Source organism: Taurulus bubalis (genome assembly GCF_910589615.1).
Source record: "Taurulus bubalis genome assembly, chromosome: 21".
Lineage (NCBI taxonomy): Eukaryota > Metazoa > Chordata > Actinopteri > Perciformes > Cottidae > Taurulus > Taurulus bubalis.
The window spans coordinates 12,269,322-12,293,006 of record NC_136609.1 but is presented as its reverse complement, the minus strand read 5'-3'; the positions used below and the strand labels follow the sequence as shown (position 1 = coordinate 12,293,006).

General features: G+C 42.2%; 1 protein-coding gene across 1 annotated transcript in view; it reads right to left on the bottom strand.

Moving 5' to 3' along the window:
- Positions 1 to 3,277: 3,277 nt before the first annotated feature.
- The window catches only part of chrm4a (cholinergic receptor, muscarinic 4a), a gene marked incomplete at both ends in the record, with an annotated part of 21,639 nt that continues 1,231 nt past the window's right edge, over positions 3,278 to 23,685 (bottom strand). Inside the window, 6 exons of the mRNA XM_079236513.1 lie at positions 3,278 to 3,523; positions 6,571 to 6,840; positions 9,112 to 9,201; positions 9,287 to 9,482; positions 11,838 to 11,992; positions 15,068 to 15,666. Coding sequence (XP_079092639.1) covers positions 3,278 to 3,523; positions 6,571 to 6,840; positions 9,112 to 9,201; positions 9,287 to 9,482; positions 11,838 to 11,992; positions 15,068 to 15,666 — 1,556 coding nt within the window. The remainder of the gene's footprint in view (positions 3,524 to 6,570; positions 6,841 to 9,111; positions 9,202 to 9,286; positions 9,483 to 11,837; positions 11,993 to 15,067; positions 15,667 to 23,685) is intronic.

Genomic DNA, 23,685 nt, shown 5'->3' with positions numbered 1-23,685 from the left:
ATAATACATTGCATTTGTAATGCACTTTATATTTAAACAATCTCAAAGTGCTACAGAACAGGATAAAACAAGAACATTTTTAAGATATATCTCAAAGCAAAGCCCATAAAAGATATTTTAGCAGTACGCTTTCTTAAAAAGGTGAGTTTTTAGGTCACGTTTAAAAGCCTCTGCAGTCTGTGGGGCCCTCAGATGGTCGGGGAGGGATTTCCACAGCCTGGAAGCTGCAGAGGAAAAGGCCGATCGCCCATAGTGCGGAGCTTGGTTCTGGGGACTTGGAGGGTATTTTTGTTTGCAGAACGGAGGTTGAATGAGGAGGTCTGGGGGGTGAGCAGTTCTTTTAGGTATTGGGGGGCATGTCCGTGAATGCACTGATGAGTGAGGAGGGAGAGCTTATACTCAATTTTGTGCGGGATGGGGAGCCAGTGTAGTGATTTCAGAACGGGGGTGATGTGGTCGTATTTGCGGACTCTTAGCAGGATCCTGGCAGCGCTGTTTTGAATATGTTGTAGTCTCTGGATGTTCCTGTTTGAGATTCCGGTGAGGAGAGCATTACAGTAATCCAGTCTGGACGATACAAAGGCAATGGATCTACACTGCTGTTCATTCACCATCTCTCACTCATTACCCCATCAGCTGATGTGGGCGTTGGCTTTCAATTAACCAACCAACCTGCACAGTTTCCTTCAGCCAATCACATCGTTGCTGTCCAACTTTTAAAATGTTTCCTCTGCTGCTGTCAGTTGTCATTTCAGCTCAGGAGCAGAATTCATTTAAAGAACAACTGTCCTCTGGGTTTAGACCACATCACACTCAGTTGGGTGATGGAGGGACGGCAGCAGCTCCAATAGACTACAGGGTGTGAGGGAGGTCAGGGTGTGAGAGGAGAGAGAGGTTCGCCAACAGCTTGAAAACAGCGTTAGTCCAACGCATGGCTCTGATTGGCTGATCTTCAACCCCCCTGTGCTTATTGGTCCATTACTTTTTATTGGAGGAAACCATTGTTTCACGTCTTGCCAGACGAATCAGTGGTGCTGGTGGAGTGGGATGAGTCAGAGGTTTGTAGCCCAGAGAAACATCTCAGCTGGTTGGTCACATAGAGTTTGTTTACATTTCCAAAGCTGCGTGATGTTACTTTATAGTATGTATTCCTCCTTCTCTGTGGGTGGAGCGCTACGTTCCTCTAGAGCTACACAATATGCAGTCACTATTTGTATTGGAATTTTAAGGATTCGATTCAAACCCTCTAACTATATTCCACCGGTCAAATATGAAAATCAGATTCAAAGGTCAAATGGCCAATGGTCTAACCCTGACTTCAATAACTCTGTACCTTGTAGATGTTTGACATTTTCTGGGATGGAAAACAACGTAATAACCTTCATTGTCCTGATCAGAACTATGGAAAAAGTAATACTTTTGCACAATGTTGTAGAAAGCATGAAACAATACATAGACACATTATGGAACATAACCTCCTGCACTTGTAATGAACAGTAAGTTAAATGAAAGGTTGTTGCTCTGCATGGGGAAGTGACTGAATATTCCTCAAAATGAATAAGATCCTTGAGAAATATGAGAAGGAAGCAATATCACCGTTCATAAGAGGAACTCTTCCAACTAAAAAGATGCTTCTGACGTACTGGAACGTGTCCTGGTTTCAAATGAATGATTGATTTGAGCATTTCTGTCTGACTTTATCTCCAGCATGAGCATTACGGATGCAGCCCAGGACTTAAGGAATGCATGACCTTCTTCTATTCTCTTCCCATTGTGGCCTCATTTCCTTCCACAAGCTCATCCTTCCTTTTTCCTAAATCCCTCTCCCATCCCTCTCCCTCTGTCGTTTCCTCCATCCAGATGTCTTCTCTTCCCTTCCCTCTCTCCCATTCTTTGTTTCCTTCCCTACACACAGTACTGCATTCTATACCCTGGGAGGAGACGCTTCATTATGCGTCAAGGAATGCACTGTTATCCGTTTGTCTGTGCACTTTATTTTACTTTGTATATTCTATTGTAAACATTGTGTACAACTGATAACACCCCCTTTGGTTCCCCCACTTAACACTGTTAGCATGCAGCACTGCTGCAGCTCTTTGCACTGTTAGAACTGTTAGCGCTGTTAGCACTGCTGCAGCTCTTTGCACTGTTAGAACTGGTAGCGTTTTCTAACCTCTATCGCTCTATAACATGCAAGTATGCAAATCAAATGAATTCAAAGCCAGACGTTGATGGTTTTCACACCAGATTGTTGTCTGACGGTGTGTGAACTGGAATGCCGTAAACACATAGTGATCCCATGCTGTCAGGGAAACCACCGCTATGAATGGAGGAGAAGCTCTGAGCGTGTTAGAAGCACAGTTAGCTTATCTACAATTAGCTGCCTTTGTTGCCTTCCAACATGGCTGCCACAGTGTGTGGTACGCTACTTCCCTGTATCAACTGTTCCTTACTCTTAGTCTCTCCACTGCTCTAAATGTAGATTTCATCTCTTTCATTTTTAATTTACTTTCACGGTGTCTGTAGAATTGAACCAATCACACAATTTGGGGTATCAATCAGAATCGCAGTGGAACATTTTTTTTAAATCATACAATTAGATATATATATTAAAAAAAACCTATCACCACCAGTTTGATTTTCTCCGAAGACGACAGCTGTCCTACACTTAAATAAAAATGACGACCGAAAGGCCACGGGGGGTTTCCTTCTGACCTACTTTGCATTTAATGGCTTTACGTTTTGAGCTACCTCGCAATGGTTTATGCATTCCAACTGATTCATTGAGGAGGTTAAGATGCATACAGCATTGATATATTAATATATGGCATAATATCATGAATTATGTTTAGTTACAATTGAGTGCGAGTGCAAATCTGAATCATTGTAGCATATTTTAAGATAGAAAGCCATGGCTTAAGTTGACACACATTGACACAGTGTACATTGGAAACACATCCGTTTGATGTTTTATATATATATATATATATATATATATATATATATATATATGTATATATATATATTCCATCTTGGAGGATCTGGGCAGTCTAAAGAATCACTGGTTTACACTCACATTCCACTCTGAATCTATTGATACCAACTGGGATGACTGGCATCATTTACAGAATAAACTAGAAGATGTCTCTTCTCTTTAGAAGGACCCCTTCATCATCCATGTATCTTCTCCCGCTCCTCCACTCACCTCTCGACAACATTCCTCTCTGCTCTGTGTTCCCTTCCCCATCCACCCCATCCTCAGTCTTCTCCTTCCATCTCATCTGGTGCCTATATTTTTATACTGGCACAGCAGCAGGTTCTTGAATGTCTTTTTGAAGGTGGCGTTGCACAGTGCGTAACAAGCCGGGTTGATGGTAGAGTTGACGTAGCACAGCCAGTAGCCGATGGCCCACACAGTGTCAGGCACACACGACTGGCAGAAGGTTGAGATCAACACCATGACGTTGTACGGCGTCCACGTGATGATGAAAGCCAGCAGGATGGCGAAGATGGTCTTGGTCACCTGTAGAGAAAGGGGAGAACAGAAACAAGCGATATGAGAACACTGGTGATATTTCTCCTTTCCAGGAAGACATTTGGTTGTGTTCATTTCACTGTGGTATAAAGTCAATGTGGTAAGAATTCAAACTTGTTTGAGGTCGTTATTCCCACGTTTTATTGCTAAGTGTCTACTGGTTTAAAAGAACGCACCTAATTATAACACTGAAACACTCTGAAAGATTGATCACCTCAAGTCCTGTTCACACTCTGCAGGTTGATATTTAAAATAAACTGAAATTGATAAAAGGCAATATTGGAAGAAAATCCTTTAGAAATCTAAAATAATTGGTATATTCTTGGCTGGGCTCAAACATGCCAACGTGTTGTTGTGGTCCTTTTGATTTGAAGTACTATGTGAAACAAAGGCACTTTGTTACAAACCTTTTCTTCTAAAAGTACTGACCTTTTCTCTAACAGAAGCCTATAGTTCAGTCACTAAGTTCATGAACACTGTTTATTATCCAAGAGCAGGTAACTCGACCTTAAGCTGTTGTAGACCATCTCCCTGCTGGTTAAATGTGTTGTATTCAGTAAAGTCAGCTCCTTATTGTTGCCTCTCTGTTTCCATGGTTGACATGATGGTACCTCCTACTCTCTCACAGAAAAACAACCCTGCATTAGTACGAGGCAATGCAATGTGTTGGAGGGAGCATAGTGTTTCAGGTACTGCTGAGACAAGGAGGTACATCCAGGAAAGAAGATCCATGAGCTCATCAGACAACAATAGAACCTTAGATATCATTTTAGCTCATGGCAGCAGATGTTTTATTATTGCAACGACTGAGGTAGAAAGTAGAAATACACTGTTGCTGTCACAAAGTAATCTGCTAGCAATGTATGTTTTTGTTATTTATGTTGCCACTGCAGCTGCCAGAGGACACCGACCGGCTGTCAGCAGGGTCGGGGGTTTGATCCTCGATGGACAGAAGTAAGGCTTACATGAAAAGATGAAAAGCCAGAGCGAGGATGGCAGCTGTTTTTTAATGATTGATTCATTAGAAACATGTTATTATAATATATTGTTTGGTTGCATTAATGCTTTGAAGTCATCTCTCTACTGATTCTTGCACACATCTACGTCAAAGCCAAATTGGCTTAATGACGCTGGTGAACATTTGCCTCGCTGTCTGTCTGAACACATCTTCAGAGCTTCTTTAGATCGCCTGAAGGAGGAAAACCAAACTACATGCTGCAGTAGATTCAGTTGAATCTTCAAGTCTACACCTTTTCTTTACTGTGAGTGTGTTTGATTGGAAAATGGGCCTCACCCAACACAAACACACAATGAACTCATTAGCTATTTATTCATTTGTCTATAGAATAGCATCTGACTGATTGTGTCACCATCCTCCTCATCGAGAAAGCAATGATCCATGTGATGAAGCTGAGGATGAAGAAAAGGATCTCGGCTATTAACATATTCATGTATTCTAAATCTGTAGCATGCTAGTCAGCTAAGCCTGGTTACAAACTCAATGGACAACAACCGGTGTCAAACTGGAAGACAATTATTTGACTGACGTCGGGTTTATCTGTGGATACACTTCAAATATTTCATTGACAAAAGCGATTTCACAATGTCGCTCTACCCAGAAAGTCCAGACCGCCTCCCACTGCATATTCACACCATGAAGCCAGGCAGAGGCCTCGTGGGCTTCAATCCTACAAACAAGAGCACGCATTTGCCCACAAACAATGTGCACAAGTTTAGCTGACAAATCAGGACCTGCCTACGCAAATATGTGCAGATTCCACAGAATATCAGGCAGTTCGTATCGCTGTCTGTCAACACACTCCCACTTCAGCTACCAACGCAGGAGCCACAGGTCCCTGCCTCTGCCCACAGAGCTAGGGTAGTGATATCGTAACCTTGGTTTGGACATCACAGAGACACCGCTCTTTACTGGAAGAGGGATGAGGCGGACAGGCAAAGAGGTACGAAGCAGCTTTCTTGGCCATGGCCCATGTGCAAAGGGAGTCCCTTGTCCTGCGTGAGTGGTGAACAGATCCACTTCCTTGTTCCCAAACCGGATCCAAATCTGCTTCAGCATCTCAAGGTGAAGCAGATTTGGATTGTCCGGTAGGGGTTTGCCTCTAGATGTGAGAGTCCCAGAATATGCAGAGCCAGGTGGAACTGAACAGGTGGACTGAGGCTCTGTGCCCTCCCATTGTCCCATCAGGGGGGTACGGGGGTGAATGGGTATGAATGGGTGAATGCGGACATGTAGTGTTAAAGAGCTTTGAGTGGTCAGGAGACTAGAGAAGATCTATACAAGTACAGTCCATCATTATGAAATCGTTTATATCGCTCCACCAATGGTTTCTACTAAATGCAATGCTGCGCGTTCTGCAAAAGAAAAAGAGTAATTTCTCATTTCTAACAATTTCAAGCATTCACAATTAAATTGCGGATTTAAATGAGTGCTGGCTGCTCCTGTGCTTCCATCAGAAACAGGAGGCTGGTGTGATGTCTGTGTGCAGAGTGGTTGAAGATAAAGCTCATTTAAAAAGCTACGGGGAACGTTTCCAAACGCCATCTGTCATTCTGATCACTAATGAAGCCTCAACAGCAACAGGTAGACTGTCCCTCGTGTGAACCAGCAGCATCGTTCTGCCGCCATGCAAAACCACACGTTTAGCTTTGTTTGTCATCAGAATAAGTCATAGCGCTCTCTTCTGTGTCTGGATAATTAGTGAGAATGAAACTTGCATTTTGGAAGACTTTCTCAGACTTTCAGACTGTGCTTCTTCACACGTTTCAGGGAAACTGGACATTGCTACATTAACATGTTGTCCTTTGGATACTTTAGTTCCTTTGTCTGATCATTTATAAATAAAAATAAATATTTGTAATTACAATGTCCAACTGGACAAACCAAGAATAAAAACCTGCCATATAGAAGCAGCCGCTTCATGTGATGTACATGTATTAGTCAGCACAGCGTGTATTGTTAATCCATATCCTTAAATATATATGCCTTATGTCAGTACTGTGTCACTCTAACATACTTTCTTTTCTCTGGCAGCCATCTGTCTTTTCCTCTTCACTTGGCTTCGAGCAATGCTTGCAAACTTTCTTGCCACAGTCCGAGGACGGCTGATTGGGATGGAATGCCTCTCGGCTCCCTCGACAGGGGGGACGATCTCGATCGCTGTGATGCATTCGTCCCCGGCCTGCTTCGTCACGATCTTTATCTTTGACCACCTCGAGTTGGAGCTGATCTTGGACACGGCAGGATTGGCAGTTGTCGTGGCAACTGGGATGGGATTTGTTGCAGCCTGTGACAGAACCAGAAAGTTTAGTGAGGAGCGTTTAAGCAAGGTGACGCATTGGAGAGAACACGAGGTGTTTGAGTACAACAGAGGCGCCAGAAGGCTCCTCAGAAAGGGTACAAGCATCTGGTGTTAGAGACTTCATCAGTTTATCATTTTCTGAAACACGTTTGTAGTTTTCAAAACATTGAGAGCAATCATCATGGGCAGCCCATTGCTTAATTTGTCCTCATAAAAACATTCAACCTGCGTCATATTAAAGCCCTGATGCTGGGTTTTGTTTTTCAATGTGTTCTTCATTAATTCATCTTCTCTTACTTCCAATACCTCCGATCACCTGAAGGGTTTCCTGCCCGTGGGAGGAATGTCTGTCACCTGGTTAGTGTGAACAGTCCTTCATCATCCTCTATTGTGTGTTGAGTCTGTGACTCCTCCCTCAGGGCATCATCATCATCATCATCTTAATCATCATCATCATCATCATCATCATCATCATCATCATCATCATCGTGTTCTCTGTGCAAAGCTTTCTAACAATTTTACAGCAGTGTTCCTGTTTTTTTTTTTTTAAATTTATCTCTGCTAGTTTTTTTGACCTCATCTCAGCTTTCTCTTTACCTCAGACTGATAAACTGTGGATTCAACTCTTTTATGGCAAGTTGTAGAATGAAGTCATTTTGTCTCCAGTCGTAAGTTCATCATCCGTCCAGACAGTCAAAGTCAAAGAACTCAGTGTGACACTTAACACTTTGTGTGAGTTGACATTGAGATTTACATTTAGCAACCCAATGTTACAATTGAGTATTCTCTGAAGCTAAATATTAAAAGTGTGAACTAAGTTTTCGCATGCTATAGAAGCTATAGAATCTATGGAATCTATGGAAGCTATGGAATCTATGAGAGAGAGAGTATGGCTGCAGCTTCAGTTAAGTTGGACAGAAAGGAACTTGCTTGTGAAATTATTCTCATGGTATAATGAAGGTGGATTAGGAGGGTTGGCTGTCATTTGGTGTTTCTGTTTGCCAGCGGATAGTTCAGCAAAAGCAAAGCGGTGGATGTAATTGACGCCTAAGAACTTGATGGAGGTGCTGGGCCCTTACGTTTTCTCTTCAGATGAAAATTATTGAGAAGAGGGAGTTTGTAAGGGACCCTGTAGTTAGTCTGGATCCCCCAGAGGGCTTCTAAAGAGAGTCAAAGATCTGTGTCCTGCTTCTGCAGGTAAGGCACATGGAAACTCAAGAGGCTCAATCAAAGGTCTTTATGAATGGGCCAGCCTTTGAATGCTTTGAATGTTTGCTTTAGAAAGCCTGGCAAGCAGATGAGGGCTGTGGTTGATGGTTGCATATTGCTAGAGAAATCTGCACAAGGAATGAAACTGCTGATGCTCGGCATGTGTGAGCCCTGTGGAGAAGACTGCTCTATAATTACCCTTTTTTCTCTTCTGTAATTTTGAGTGCCATCTCCTATTGGGCTGATGTGGAATACAGGGAAACAGGAAGCAGGGAGCAGGTGTCACCTGCTCTGCCTACATGTTTCAGCTGTGATGTTGTCACTGCACCATGTTGTCTTGGTCCTTCCTCTGTTTTTCACTCTGTCCCCACATCCCCCCTCTGACCAAGATCACACATACAGTATACCATTACTCCTCTGTAATGAGGTTTACCCATGTTGAACTCAGTTTCAGCCCCTGTGGTCGAAACATGTTTACGATAGCTGAAAAGTTCCACCCTTGAACAATATATGACAACAATATTCTTTCTACATTCTATATAAAATGCGTGATGTATTTAATAACAACATTTGATAACATTGAGATAACCAGATAATTCGCTCTTCATAATGCCAGAAATACTTTGTTTACTTGTACAAACAGCATATTTATCTAATAATTGATCTAAAACAGATATTTAACCTGCTATCACAAGGAAGAGGCGGCCATTATTAGAAGGAGATGGCTGTGGCTTAGTGGTAGAGCGGGTTGTCACTCTGAAGATCGGCTGTTCGATCACCGGCACCTTCAGTACATGTCGATAGGAAGACACTTCCTGTAACCCTAAACTGCTCCCATAGGCTGGGCCTGAGGTGTACATGTTAGTCTGATGGGCAGGTGGCACCTTCATGGTTGCCTTCAGTGTATAAATGGTTGTGAATGCCATGTATTATGAATATCTATACATTAGTGGTATTTGAGTAGTAGCAAAGAGCTAAAAAGTGGGGTTGGAGTCAGCCACAACTAGCCTTTAAAGATTTGAATTTGCTAATTATCCAACTACCAACCTCAGATATCACCTCGATGTTGGTGTTGTCCTTTGGTTCTGTGGGGGGAATAAAAGCTGTGGACGAGTCGTTGGAGCTCTCTTTTTCCTCCTAGATAGATAGACAGTACTTCAGATTAGATACAGCTAACACACAATCAATGTTAAAGAGATGTTAATGGTGTGCGAGTCAGCACCTGTGTGAGTCGTGGACTCGGTTGTGCTGGAGCCTGAACAGGTTTTGGTTCCTCCACTGCGCCGTTCTTCACGGCCTCCAGGGCAGTGGTAGTAGAATCTAGACTGACTTTGGGAGTAGAGCGGGGACTGGCTTGAGGACTGGTCTCATTGTTGTTGTTCTGCTTTAACAGGTGACTCTTTATCAAACTGGGAGTTCTGGAAAAAACAATACAATGGCAATTCATTGTTTTCAATAAGCATTACACCATTAGAAAATATCTGCCTATCAAGTGTGCAAAATATTGTATTGCATCTATTTGTGGATAAGGGTAATGCAACAAATCAAGTTTATGCTAATTAATGCTTAGATGACATGCAACTGGTTCCAATTTGTGATTTATTGACACATATTTTGACAATTTTTCAGAGTTAAAACTCTGAGCTTTGGAGCTTCATGGCAGGTGACAGTCACTGGTATTGAGTATTTAGCCCTTGCAAACTGTCCCATGTTATTTGCAAATGCTTAGAAAGATGTGAAACAACCATGCCAGTGCATCACAATGTATTGCAAGATGTTGGAAGCTGAAAAGATCCCAATATGAACTTAAAACTGGACTGGTAAGATATAGCCACTAAAGGCGGATCTGACATCTTTTGGCAGTGTGTGACTGTCAACCTTCATTTTACAGTCAAGACAGACTGCCTGGTACAACTCTGCTGCACGGGTAGCCCAGTGAGACCAAACTCTGGATACTGTATTTGGTTGGCAGTTAGTAAACTGCCAACCCTGATGATTGTGACACCATGAGTGTAAATAACTCAGCCCTACAGCTTATGCTCATGGTACAATGGATATTGGGGCTGTTATGTCAAAAGCCATGCTGGCTTGCAGCCACATTTTGAACAGACCTCCTCACCAGAAAAACATTAGAAATGACTTCACTAACGTATCCCTTGTGCCTGACAGTGTTTCATCCAGACTCCAAAGTAAATTGGATAAGGCAATAAGGAAATGCATTCAACACATGTTTAACATCAGTTCAGCACCAGCTGGACAGCTTGGAGTAGTGTGTTAGACTCTTGGGTTTTAGCAAATGGTTATAGAATCCAGTTTCTGCAACGCCTCCTCCCCTTTGCAGGGTCCATGTGACTGTGGTTAAGGACCCAGTAGAAGCAAATAGTTTGGCCCAAGAAATCTTAACCCTCCTAGAAGGAGGTGATTATGAGAGTAGACTCCAGCTTGCTGGGGTTTACACATGTTCTCATTCCCACAAAGACAGGGGCCTGCTCCCATCTTAGACTTAAGTGGCTAAGTTCCCTCACAGTGTCAGCTTCCCTGAACCATAATGAAACTTTTTTCCCTGTTAGAATAGTTTCAATTAGGCAGGCGGTTGGAAATGATAAGGTCTCCGAGGTTGTTGGGTATTCCGCAGCAGTGGGGTTGATCCCTATAACTCTTCTCAGGGCTTGGCCACTGCAGAGGTGGTTAGAGGCTTTCTATTTCTATCCAAAACACGACAGGTGTGTGAAGATTAAGAAGATGTCGTCATGTACCACACTGTGCCCTTTGAAAGTCCCTTTACATAGTGTGAGCATTCAATCCCAATGGATTGTAGTGTGTATGGCAGTGGTGGCCGTCAGGGCCTGCTAAGCCTTCTCTGCTGGCCTAAACACAATTACAAAGTTTAAATGTAATATATATATTTTGTTTTAATTATAATTCAAAGTTTTAGATATTTTATAATGTAATTGTTTAATTGGGGGGTACGCCGCGATCAGCTGTTAAACAGCAGCGTAGGTACAAAATCCACGGCCCGCCACTGGTGTACGGATAGTGAGTCGTGTGTGGAAGCCCACTGACAACATCAATGCACATCAATGTTTTGAAGTTGAGACCAATCTACTGGGCCCTGCTAGCTCTTATCCCCACCATCTTCCTCTTAAGAATAGATAACTCCTCCACTTGGTACCACATAAATCAACAGAGGGGCCCCAGATCCCTTAGCTGTTTTCAGGTGTTTCAGGAAGTCTGATTTGGCAACCCACACACTCAAGGCTGTTTTTTAGACCATACGCAATGCTAGAGCGCCTTCCATTCACTGTTGCTTCTGAGTATGGTAAATGGTGAATGGACTTGTACTTGTATAGCTAGTTTACCATCAGGACTATCTAAGCTTTCACATGCATTCACACACCGTGGTGAAGTGAGTGAGGTTGAAATAGATAAGTTATGATTTTAACTATGGAAATATGACCATTGCCATCTCCTGCCACTCAAAACGGACTGGATGCACTCAATAGATGGCAAAGCCTTCTAAGGTATATCACATGACTTTGTTGATATGAAGTGCAGAGGGTATTAATAAAGGATGGCATAACTCAAGATGAAGTCTGTGGGGATGGTCATTGTTTAGTCTAATGGATCCATGGTTGTAGCCACACATTTGAATTGAGAAAAGGTTAATGCATTGTGATTTATATATTTTACCATGCCATCTTGTCTTTTGTGGAGTTTTTTTCTCACATGAAGTTATTTGTTACTTGTATACTTCCATTAATTTCATTCCTTACTTTATTCCCTTCTTCTCTTTCTTCTCTGGTTTGTGTTTGGAGACCCTGCTCCTGGAGGCAAGGGAAATGTGGATGTACAGGACTGTCATAATAATGACAGGAAGATAGAATGCGGCTATAGCTGTCCCAAACGTCGCTGCAGGGTTCGAAAGGAACTGTAGAAAGAAAGAAAACCCTTTCATGATCCATAGAGAAGGTTTATACATATGCATTGTATATAAACACTGAGTTACCAGTTTATTAGGTACACGTATACAGTCCAATGCAATCCAAAACTCCTGAAATCAATCCTGTCTTTTTTGTTCATACTGTGTTTTTAAATAAACTGTTTATTTTCAAAGTGGCAGTTAGTGGTGGTGTTTTATTGCTCGCTTAATGCATATCCATACATTTGTGGTATTTGAGTAGTAGAAATAGTAGCAAAGAGCAACAAAGTGGGGTTGAAGTCGGGTCAAGCATGTCGGCCACGACTAGTCTTTAAAGATTTGAATGTGCTGCTGGATGTGTTACATGAATGCCGGGGTGCTAACATTAGATGGATGCTGGGGAACTAACATTAAATGGATATTAACTTCATTATGAGATGTATTATACTTGCCATACTTTATACTTGTACACCAGATGTATCTTCTCACAAGGGTTGCGGTATTGTAGAACTTTAAATGAAGTTAAACAACGATGTGGTTCCGGAAATAAGTAAGGAAACGTTAAAAAAATATGTTGTTGTTTTTTGTCTGATAATAGGCACAGGGGGACTTTCGCACACTGTTTTTAAAGGGTTAAAGAAGTTTAGTGATTTAACCATAGTGATCTAAAGTTAGTCAACACAAGGAGACAGACAACTAGATGCTGATTTTGACCAGAGTGTATTTTACCTAGGGACCGTTGGCAAGCCGCAACTTGGGTGTTTCTCTTCTCCAGTAAGTAAGACTATGTTTCCCCGGTGTAAGACTTGATGCTAATGTACAACAATAACGGTGCCGCCAGCAAAATACCTCTGCTAATTAGATCCATGCTCTAGTTTGCAGTTGTCATGTCAAAGCAGGCGACTAACAGGTATTCTTTAAAATGACCTCCAGTAAGTGCATTTCAACACCGGCTGTGCCCTCTACTAGACTCTATGGGTAATTGTATCCTCCAGACACTAGCATGCATTCGGCCACTGGACATTTGCATAAGCATAGCCGGCCAATCAGGATGTGCCTACCTGAATACTTGCAGACCCCACAGTACTTAACACAGGTCACACCTTCATTTCTATAGTGAACGGTGAGCAGTGGGATCACAACAGCTGTTAATACACTTGGGTGTGTTGGGCGTTTCACTGGCATCTGTCCAGCCTGATGCCCCACTCCGCATTCAGACTGACTTTCTGGGCCGTAGAATCAAATTAAGAGTTTGATTCATGAATTTGCAAAAGCTGCAGGTTGCGTGGTGTCAATAGCTACTGTGGGCTAGGACTGGGATGATCTCATGGGAGCACCTGTCATCACATATTGGCTTAGATAGATTTCTTCTGTCACTCAGTGGTTTCAAAATCTGGAAGTGGAAAAATCATACCTCAGCCGCACGCTCACCCTCAGAGGGCAGCTGAGGCTAAACATAAAAAATACGGCGGAGTGGAGGAGGGAGCATTGGCAAGGCAAAGCCCTCATGCCTGTGGCCTCCTGCACTTCCGTGTCAGCAGAAAGGTGCTGCTTGGAGGAGACTGACAGTGGGAGGGAACACCTGGATGGTCCTGTGCTCCTCACCCCGACCTCAACATCATCACATACAGCCCATCTGGTGGTACTGCTGGGGCGCTACACAGCCTTCGCTTGATGCCAGAAAGCACAAACACATTGTTGTTACCTTCAGTACAGGATGACCTGCAGATTGTCTGGAAACCTAAGTGGGTCTGTTTAACAACAGACATACAACCAACGCCTGCAATGTTTCTTTCTGGCACAGCCGGGCGATCAGCTCACGTGCCGTGGCCACAAATCAGCTTTACGCCTTTTGCAGTTCTGTGACATCTCTCTTTCAGAGGGTGAGGCCGGAGCAGTTTTCGGCCATTCTGGTAGCTTCAGGTAGCCACGTTCGGTATGTTGTACCAATAGAGCACAGAGGAGGGTGTAGCCTGTGTAAGCTTGAAAGAAGATTACGATATTGTAACCCTAGTTCGATAACAACAGACAGAGACTTCTATGCCAGGCTCCTATGCCGCCTGCTGAAGAGGATGAAGGATGGCAGATAGCTGTGTGAGCTGGCGTATGTACCTGGGGTTCTGCATGTCTCAGAGAGCCACTTCCTGATTAGCTGGCTATACTTACGCACATTTTCAGTGGACGAATGCAAGTGTTATCGGAGGGCAGTATTACTTATAGATCATCCATTAGAGGGCTCCCCCTGTGCTCGTAGGACTAGAGTTACAATGGCGTAACCTTCATTTACTGACTAAAGGGCTCCAGGCAAATAGTAATAGTAATAGTAATAGTAAACCTTGTAATACCTAACAGTGAAAGACATGCATATATATTTTGTACTTTGAGAAAGTGATGCATTATCTGCTCAATGTACCTACATTTACTTCATTATGTTCACGTGGAGCTTTCAGTTATATTATGATGCTTAGTAGTTTACTGATTTGAATTATTATTTGAATCACTTGAGAAGCCTTTTCTAACTTATTTTGGGGTACAATGCGTCAGAATAGTGACATAATTCTATAATCTAAACATCATCAACTCTTTTAGTTGGTGTTGGTACTAGTGAAGTGTATTCCCAACATAGTCTAACGGCAGTTTGTGAAATAGTAGTAATGTTTCTTCCACTTGCTGAGCTTGACTTTCAAACTAATGCATTTGAATTGTAAGTCTTTTTCGTGTTTTTATGTGTAACATGCAGTTGGTTTAGGCAGAAATGAGCAAAGTGAAGGAAAGCCACTCAGTGAAGGTTTAGAACGCTGTCACCAGCGTGTCCCTCAACAACAAAGCTTTGGGACTCGCAGCCTCCAACACGGGTCCTGTGGTTCAAAGTCATGTGTTTGTTTGACGAAAAACATCCTAATGACTACACATTTCCATCGTTTCTAACACGAGTAAACTAGGGAAAAGAAAGTTCACAAAGCTCCATATTTTAATGATGTGACTATTTCCACAACTGCTGTGAGACTGGGTGGTTTCACACTGGTGGTTCTGACCTTTATTAGCTTTGGTATGTTTTCTGGCTTTAGTTTTTAATGACTTTACCTGAATATAACATTCTCCAGGTGGCACTGTTCGCTGTCCAACGATGAACTGCCAGAACAAGATGGCCGGAGCCCACAAGATGAAGGACAGGATCCATGCGGCCGCGATCATCAGCCCCGCCATCTTGGTTGTCCTTCTTGCCGGGTATGTGAGGGGTTTGGTCACGCAGAAATAGCGATCAAAGCTGATGATCAATAAGTTCATCACTGAGGCGTTTGAGACAACATAATCTAAAGCTAGCCACAGGTCACAGACCACCGGCCCAAGGGGCCAGTAGCCAACAATGATGTAGACCGTGTACAAGTTCATGCTGAAAGCCCCGATGATCAAGTCAGCACATGCTAATGAAAATAAGAAATAGTTATTGACAGTTTGTAGGTGGCGGTTTACTTTGATGGAAAGCATAACTAAAATGTTCCCTGTGACAGTCACAAAGCTCAAGGATCCAGTAACCAGTGCGATAAAAAACATCTCCAGGGCTTTGTATGAACTCCCTGCCCCGGCCTCTTCGTCCGCCAGAGAGCAGAATGTGGAATCATTGGAAGACATGTTGCAGGAGCTGTTGGACAACATGTCAGCCGGTTGGATGAGCGATGACACTGCAGGCAGAAAGAGAGACATGAGGAGATAGACAGAGACAGAGTTGAGGTGTCCATCAGCTTCATAGTGCAGATCACCTGTCACTTCATAATAAGGCATTATTCATGCTGTTACATATCGGTTGCAGTTCCCTTGGCTGCTTTACAATAAATGCCACTCGATCTTTTGTCAATGCAATGCGTTTAATGTGGAGGAGTAATAACTACTCTTAACTCCAATATGTTTGTAGAACAGTTACCACCATAAGCAGTGATGCTTCTATCTGGTAAAAGACAGGAAGTACATGCATGGAAGAACCAAACTCCAAACTGCAGAGATTCAGGATGAATACAAAGGTGCTTACAGCTGAAAATAACAAAAATACAAATAACAATATCAGTAGTACTAGAGAGAGTATTAAAATGGTGTCTCATGTCATGCGACTCAAATGTGTGTATCTAAAAATAAGACCCCTGTAGTCTTGTGGCTAAAAGATGACATGGGTCTTATTTTAGATACGCACATGTTGGCCAGAAGGAAACATCATAATCCAACCTTTGAGCAGCACCATGCCACTCAGAAACAATACTGAATGACCAACTGGTGACAACGGCTCAGCAGATGAACAATCACTGTCTTTTACAACATTGTCAACGCTTTGAACAGTGAAATCCAAAAGGATCCACGCTTTTGATTTGGTGGAACAGGACTCAGAACATAATGTCAATGGATTTCTATTTCTCTAATCGTCAGACCACTCAAAGCTCTTTAACACTACATTACATCATTCACCCATTCATACACTGGTGGGAGGAGCTACCATGTAAGGTGCCACCTGCCAATCAGAAGGAACTAACATTCACACTCATTCATTGACCACGGGCACAATTTGGGGTTAAGTGTCTTGCCCAAGGACACATCACCATGGACTAGCAGAGCCGGGGATCGAACCACCGATCCTCTGATTGAAGAACAACCCTGTTCTACCCAATGAGACTATATATTGTGTGAGGACGTGGTTTATACCACTGGATAAGCCTGACTGAAGTTCCTACATGAGTCATGTATTGGTGCTGATGATGTCAGCTTTATACCCTGAGATGAGCTTAACCCTCCGGCTCAGAGAAGCTGTTCCTGCACATTCTGAACACTCTTCTCTCTATGTTAAAGACTATGGTGCAAATCAGTCCATTCCAATACATTTTCAGAGTAAATACTCAAGACAGTTGGTTCCCCATCAGATCCCCAGCCTCTGAACCGTCCAATCAAAAGACTCGTCACAGCTCAACCAGCAGCTGAGTTTGAGCCTCTGATAACTGAGTTCAGAACCAGCATCCTCACAGGCTTCATGGAGAGAGGCTGTTGGCGTGTTATCTTGTGCCCAAGCAGCTGGACTCATTGTCCAGAACTCATTACATTCAAATAGACGGTGCACAATGTAAAGGGAAGAAATTGTAATTACTTTTAAAGGTGCAAGATCCGAGATTGGGAGCTTTTCTTTTGCCTCTTAGCGGCTCTCCACATGTGGAGTAATATTTACCTGAAAGGGAAGCGGACAAATGTTCCTTCTGTAGTTGTTTGTTAATAATTAATGAGCTGAATGTTAAATACGGCTTCATTATCGTGAACTATTGTAAACCTTTGTATTGTGTACACCGTTCTCTCAGTAGATGGAATATGCCATCAAAATGTATATTGTATTTCAGTAGATTTTAACTTGAAAATGATCTGACATTAAATGACCTGGGCTGAGAACTCAAAGTAGGCCGCAGTTCACATTGTTCTTTTACAACATGCTGAGTCCACAGTCTTTCTATTGATGTTTAAACTCATTCTCACTCTGAAAACTCTTTGACTGCATGAAGTGCACAACTAATGCTGCAGAACCAAGTAATTACATGTTTAAACATTAAAGCAGAACTCCAATCATTTTCCACCTTCAAACTTTATCTTTGCATCGCGACAATGATGAGAAATCTGGCAAATTATTTCATGTGTTAACTGGACAAGAGACAGTTCACTTGTTTGCATATAGTTCTAACTCACAGAGGCTCCGCCTCTACTGACTCTTTGGGTAACATTCTCCTCCAATCGCGAGCACCCGCCCACTGAAGATTTGCATACGAATAGCCAGCCAATCAGGACGTTCATACCCAATTATGTCAACTCAGATATTCATTCATGTATTTAACTTCAACCCTTTTACCAGACAGAGATCATTAGAGCGCAACATAACTCAATCCCAGTAAAACAACTTAGAGCCTGATTGACATCAGTTTTCTTTTTTTGGTTTTTTTTTTTTTAGTTGAACCACTATGTCACATTTTGTATTTGACCTTTCCAACAGATAAACCCCCCAGGACAGCTGCCGTAGTTATTCCCCTCTGGAAGGAGGCCTAAACCAACAGCTCTGTCTGGGCTCAGGTGATTGAATCCCTGGTCCGAGAACACAACCTGTCTACCTCCATGCTATCTACATTCAGTCAGGATTTCACAAAAAAACAGAGCTGTCACTGCTGCAATGAAGGCCATAAAGAATATACCTGAAGCAGAGGCAACGAGCCGTGCTGTCTTTCTGCTCACAGACCTTTCTTCACCACAACACGTTTTCAAGCTTTTTCAGAACATGCAGTTCAGGATCTACAAATGATCTCAGACACAGAACTCAGGCTTTTTGGTGAGAGGGTGCTACTTTGAAAGTGGCAAGGCCTGGAGGGGGTACCGCAAGGCTAGTTCATGGGTCATTTATTATTCATTGTATACAAAAATAGTCACGGGACAAAGGAAGATACGCTTTGACTTCTTTGTGGAACAAATGTTGAGTTGACTCCTCTGGAGGAATATCGCGTTTCCTTCACTATAAAATATATGTAGGTGATTTTTTTTTACAGCTATTGTGAGAGCAAATTGATATGACATGGACATTTTGACATCTCCAAACCCCCACGTCCACTGACCTGGCTGAGCTGCTATGGTTTACCAGTCACTGATTTAACTTTAGACTTCAAACAGCAGGTAGAAATGAAGACGTTGATGCAGTTGGAGAAGAAACAGGATTTGGGATTGGAAAGAGTACGAAAGCAGATTTAGCGGATCTAGAGAAAGCTTTCGCAGTGGAACAAATGAGACGACCAACTGGAGGGCTGAATGGGAATTAGAACGCGAGAGCTCAGTTTGAGGAGGACGGTGATGAAGAGTCGGCTCTGCGTGATCATTCACAGGACATTTTGAATAATTTACGTTTGGTGCCAAAGTTCAATGAGAGAGATTTGAAACTCTTTTATGATGTTTGAATGTGCTGCAGACGTGTTGGGCCTCAGGAAGCCGGGTCTTCTGACCGCAGGTGATGATGCAAAGGTTCAGGCACTGAAAGCGTGTGAATTGATCCCTGGGGCGTCAGCGGGTTAGAAGTTGGAAGAGAGGAGATAAGTCGCATCTTGAGTTGCCCGTGATTAAGGAACTCTGGTGTTCTGCCTCCGATGTGAAAGAGTGTGATGACCTGGAACGTGATGCTGCGCTACATGCTGTGCTAGCATTAGAATGCTCACGGTTGAATTGGTGAATCCTTCTGACCTTTGTTGAATGAAAGTCTTTGTTTAGTTGGTTCCTGCCTGATCTTCCCTCGTCGCTGTGGTTACTAGTATGCAGATCAACAGCATTGTTATAGACCTGAGACCGGGTTCTGAGACCGGACTCTGAGACCAGGCTCTGAGACCGGACTCTGAGACCAGGTTCTGAGACCGGACCTTGAGACCGGGCCCTGAGACCGGGCTCTGAGACCGGGCTCTGAGACCGGACTCTGAGACCGGGCTCTGAGACCGAACCCTGAGACCGGGCTCTGTATTCAGCACAACTCAGCAGCCTTTCTTTGCTTCTGTCTCTGAGGTCTGGACAACTCGGACAGTTGATTATACGTGGTGATCACACAGATCATACAGATCCTTTAATGCAGGGCGTTTAAGATGTGCAGAGTGTTTAAGACGTTCAGGGTGTTTAATAAGATGTTCAGGGTGTTTAAGATGTTCAGGGTGTTTAATAAGATGTTCAGGGTGTTTAAGATGTTCAGGGTGTTTAATAAGATGTTCAGGGTGTTTATGATGTTCAGGGTGTTTAAGATGTTCAGGGTGTTTAATAAGATGTTCAGGGTGTTTATGATGTTCAGGGTGTTTAATAAGATGTTCAGGGTGTTTAAGATGTTCAGGGTGTTTAATAAGATGTTCAGGGTGTTCAAGACGTTCAGGGTGTTTAAGATGTTCAGGGTGTTTATGATGTTCAGGGTGTTTAATAAGATGTTCAGGGTGTATAAGATGTTCAGGGTGTTTAATAAGATGTTCAGGGTGTTTAAGACGTTCAGGGTGTTTAATAAGATGTTCAGGGTGTTTAAGACGTTCAGGGTGTTTAAGATGTTTAGAGTGTTTAAGACATTCAGGGTATTTAAGATGTTCAGAGTGTTTAAGATGTTCAGGGTGTTTAATAAGATGTTCAGGGTGTATAAGATGTTCAGGGTGTTTAATAAGATGTTCAGGGTGTTTAAGATGTTCAGGGTGTTTAATAAGATGTTCAGGGTGTTTATGATGTTCAGGGTGTTTAATAAGATGTTCAGGGTGTTTAAGACGTTCAGGGTGTTTAAGATGTTTAGGGTGTTTATGATGTTCAGGGTGTTTAATAAGATGTTCAGGGTGTATAAGATGTTCAGGGTGTTTAATAAGATGTTCAGGGTGTTTAAGACGTTCAGGGTGTTTAAGATGTTTAGGGTGTTTATGATGTTCAGGGTGTTTAATAAGATGTTCAGGGTGTATAAGATGTTCAGGGTGTTTAATAAGATGTTCAGGGTGTTTAAGACGTTCAGGGTGTTTAATAAAAAAAAAAGTGTTTAAGACATTCAGGGTGTTTAAGATGTTCAGAGTGTTTAAGATGTTCAGAGTGTTTAATAAGATGTTCAGGGTGTTTAATAAGATGTTCAGGGTGTATAAGATGTTCAGGGTGTTTAATAAGATGTTCAGGGTGTTTAAGACGTTCAGGGTGTTTAATAAGATGTTCAGGGTGTTTAAGACGTTCAGGGTGTTTAAGATGTTCAGAGTGTTTAAGATGTTCAGAGTGTTTAAGACATTCAGGGTGTTTAATAAGATGTTCAGGGTGTATAAGATGTTCGGGGTGTTTAATAAGATGTTCAGGGTGTTTAAGATGTTCAGGGTGTTTAATAAGATGTTCAGGGTGTATAAGATATTCAGGGTGTTTAAGATGTTCAGGGTGTTTATGATGTTCAGGGTGTTTAATAAGATGTTCAGGGTGTTTAATAAGATGTTCAGGGTGTTTAAGATGTGCAGAGTGTTTAAGACATTCAGGGTGTTTAATAAGATGTTCAGGGTGTTTATGATGTTCAGGGTGTTTAATAAGATGTTCAGGGTGTTTAATAAGATGTTCAGGGTGTTTAATAAGATGTTCAGGGTGTTTAAGATGTTCAGGGTGTTTAATAAGATAATCAGGGTGTTTAATAAGATGTTCAGGGTGTTTAAGATGTGCAGAGTGTTTAATAAGATGTTCAGGGTGTTTAATAAGATGTTCAGGTTGTTTAATAAGATGTTCAGAGTGTTTAATAAGATGTTCAGGGTGTTTAAGATGTTCAGCTTTATTCTCAGATCGTACATCAGACGCCTGCATGAAGCCTGGAGGAGAATCCCCCCTGATGTTGCCTCTGGAACACAAAAGACCTTTTAGAGCGTCTAACAGAGCTTGTTATTCACATGTCCTTATTCTTATTCATGTATTCTTTCTTTAAGCAGGGTTTAATGTGCCAGTCATAATCTGTTGGGACTTTATTGTTGTATTATTATACTTGGCTATACAGTATAGTAGACCCATATGTAGGAACAGGATCAACCGTCTAACAGGAGTGTTGTGGAAGCTACAAGCACAGAGCTTTATTTGGTCAGAGGGCACAGATTGAGTTACAAACATCTCACTGTAAGTATAAAAATACTTGACCGCCGGTTGAGAGCTTTGGCCGCAGCCAGAACATGTGTAATACGTCTGCTGGCCGGCCTGTACAGCGAGGACATAACGGATCAATGTTAGAATACATCTTGGCCAATCTAGCATGAGTTATAGCTGTATTATGCAGATGATGTATGTATCAAGTCTAAAATAGAGTCCCATTTCTAACAACTCCAAGATTCTTACGTTTTCAAAGGCGTGTGGGTTGATATTGTTAATGAGCTCGTTAATCTGGGATATCAATCCTCTTCAATTCTATAGGCTGTCAATATATGATTTCATGGGCTTATTCGGAAATTATTCAAATGTCTTTCATACAAAGCTCCCGGCCTGAAAGTAACGGAAAAAATAGTTCCTTCGTAAATCTTGGGATATATTTGGGATCATTTGAAAAAGGATGCAAATGTATCTTCTAGGTATAAGTTATGGATTGATCTGATCCCTTTATCAAACCATAAAGTAAATGCATGGACTGTTGTTGAAGATAAATAATGATGTGACCTTATGAGATGTGTGCACAGCCAGTACAATAATAATGAGTTATTTGAAACAGTTCTCAGGGAACTGGAGTCAGATCCATCGAACACTCGTGATGTGACTCGCCGAGGACTTCCAACGACCAGCCAGGAAGTCCACCGGACCCGGACAAGCGTGTAGGAGGATGTGGGAAAGCACACTAGACGCGAGTCAACAAGTCCAGATGTTTTCCGGTCGATGTGCTAGAATCTGATTGGTGGAAAGTGCCGCGAAGGCTGGTATATAATTCAGAATAATCATAAGTATGAACAAGATGACGCGAAGAGGACTCCGAGAGAGCTCCCCACATTACGGAAAATATACGTTTTCGGCAGCATATCGTCTGCATGAAAAGAAACACATCTTGTAGCCCTTTAAGCCCTGACCCTAACCCCTATCCCTATCTTGTGTTTAGAGGTTGAACATAGGGATTATATATTATTGTAGCCCTGATTTTTATGTTTGATTTGATACCTAACATGTTTTTTTTCTTGATTTGTACCTTGTGACCTGATATAAAAGGCTCAACAGGTTTAAGGCAAATCAATATTTCCACTCGATTATGAATCCTGTTATGAATCCCGTTATGAATCCTGTTATGAATCCCATTATGAATCCCGTTATGAATCCTGTTACGAATCCTGTTATGAATCCCTTTATGAATCCTGTTATGAATCCCTTTATGAATCCTGTTATGAATCCCTTTATGAATCCTGTTATGAATCCCTTTATGAATCCTGTTATGAATGCCGTTATGAATCCCTTTATGAATCCTGTTATGAATCCCGTTATGAATCCTGTTATCAATCCCATTATGAATCCCGTTATGAATCCTGTTATCAATCCCATTATGAATCCCGTTAGAATCCCGTTATGAATCCTGTTATCAATCCCATTATGAATCCCGTTAGAATCCCGTTATCAATCCCATTATGAATCCTGTTATGAATCCTGTTATGAATCCCATTATGAATCCTGCTATGAATCCCGTTATGAATCCCGTTATGAATCCCATTATGAATCCCGTTATGAATCCCGTTATGAATCCTGTTATCAATCCCATTATGAATCCCGTTAGAATCCCGTTATCAATCCCATTATGAATCCTGTTATGAATCCTGTTATGAATCCCATTATGAATCCCGTTATCAATCCCATTATGAATCCTGTTATGAATCCTGTTATGAATCCCATTATGAATCCGTTATGAATCTCGTTATGAATCGCCCACAGAAGCCGATAAGGAGAGGATGGAGAGGAGTACCAGCAGTGAGAAGCTCTGGCTTGGAAGAAAAGTCAAAGTTCCCCTGAAGAGGAAGACGACAGCCAACAAAGCAACGACCGAACCGAGGAGATCCAAACCAGCCCACTGGACTGGAGAGCTCTCTGTCCACGTCCAGTCTGATGAGATGGGAGTCGTTCCACATCCGCTGCTGACCAACTACTCCTGAATTCTTGTTGTACGAACAAATGAAAGGTGATGTCAACTCAACTGAACATTCACCTTCAAGCCAAACATCCACCACAGA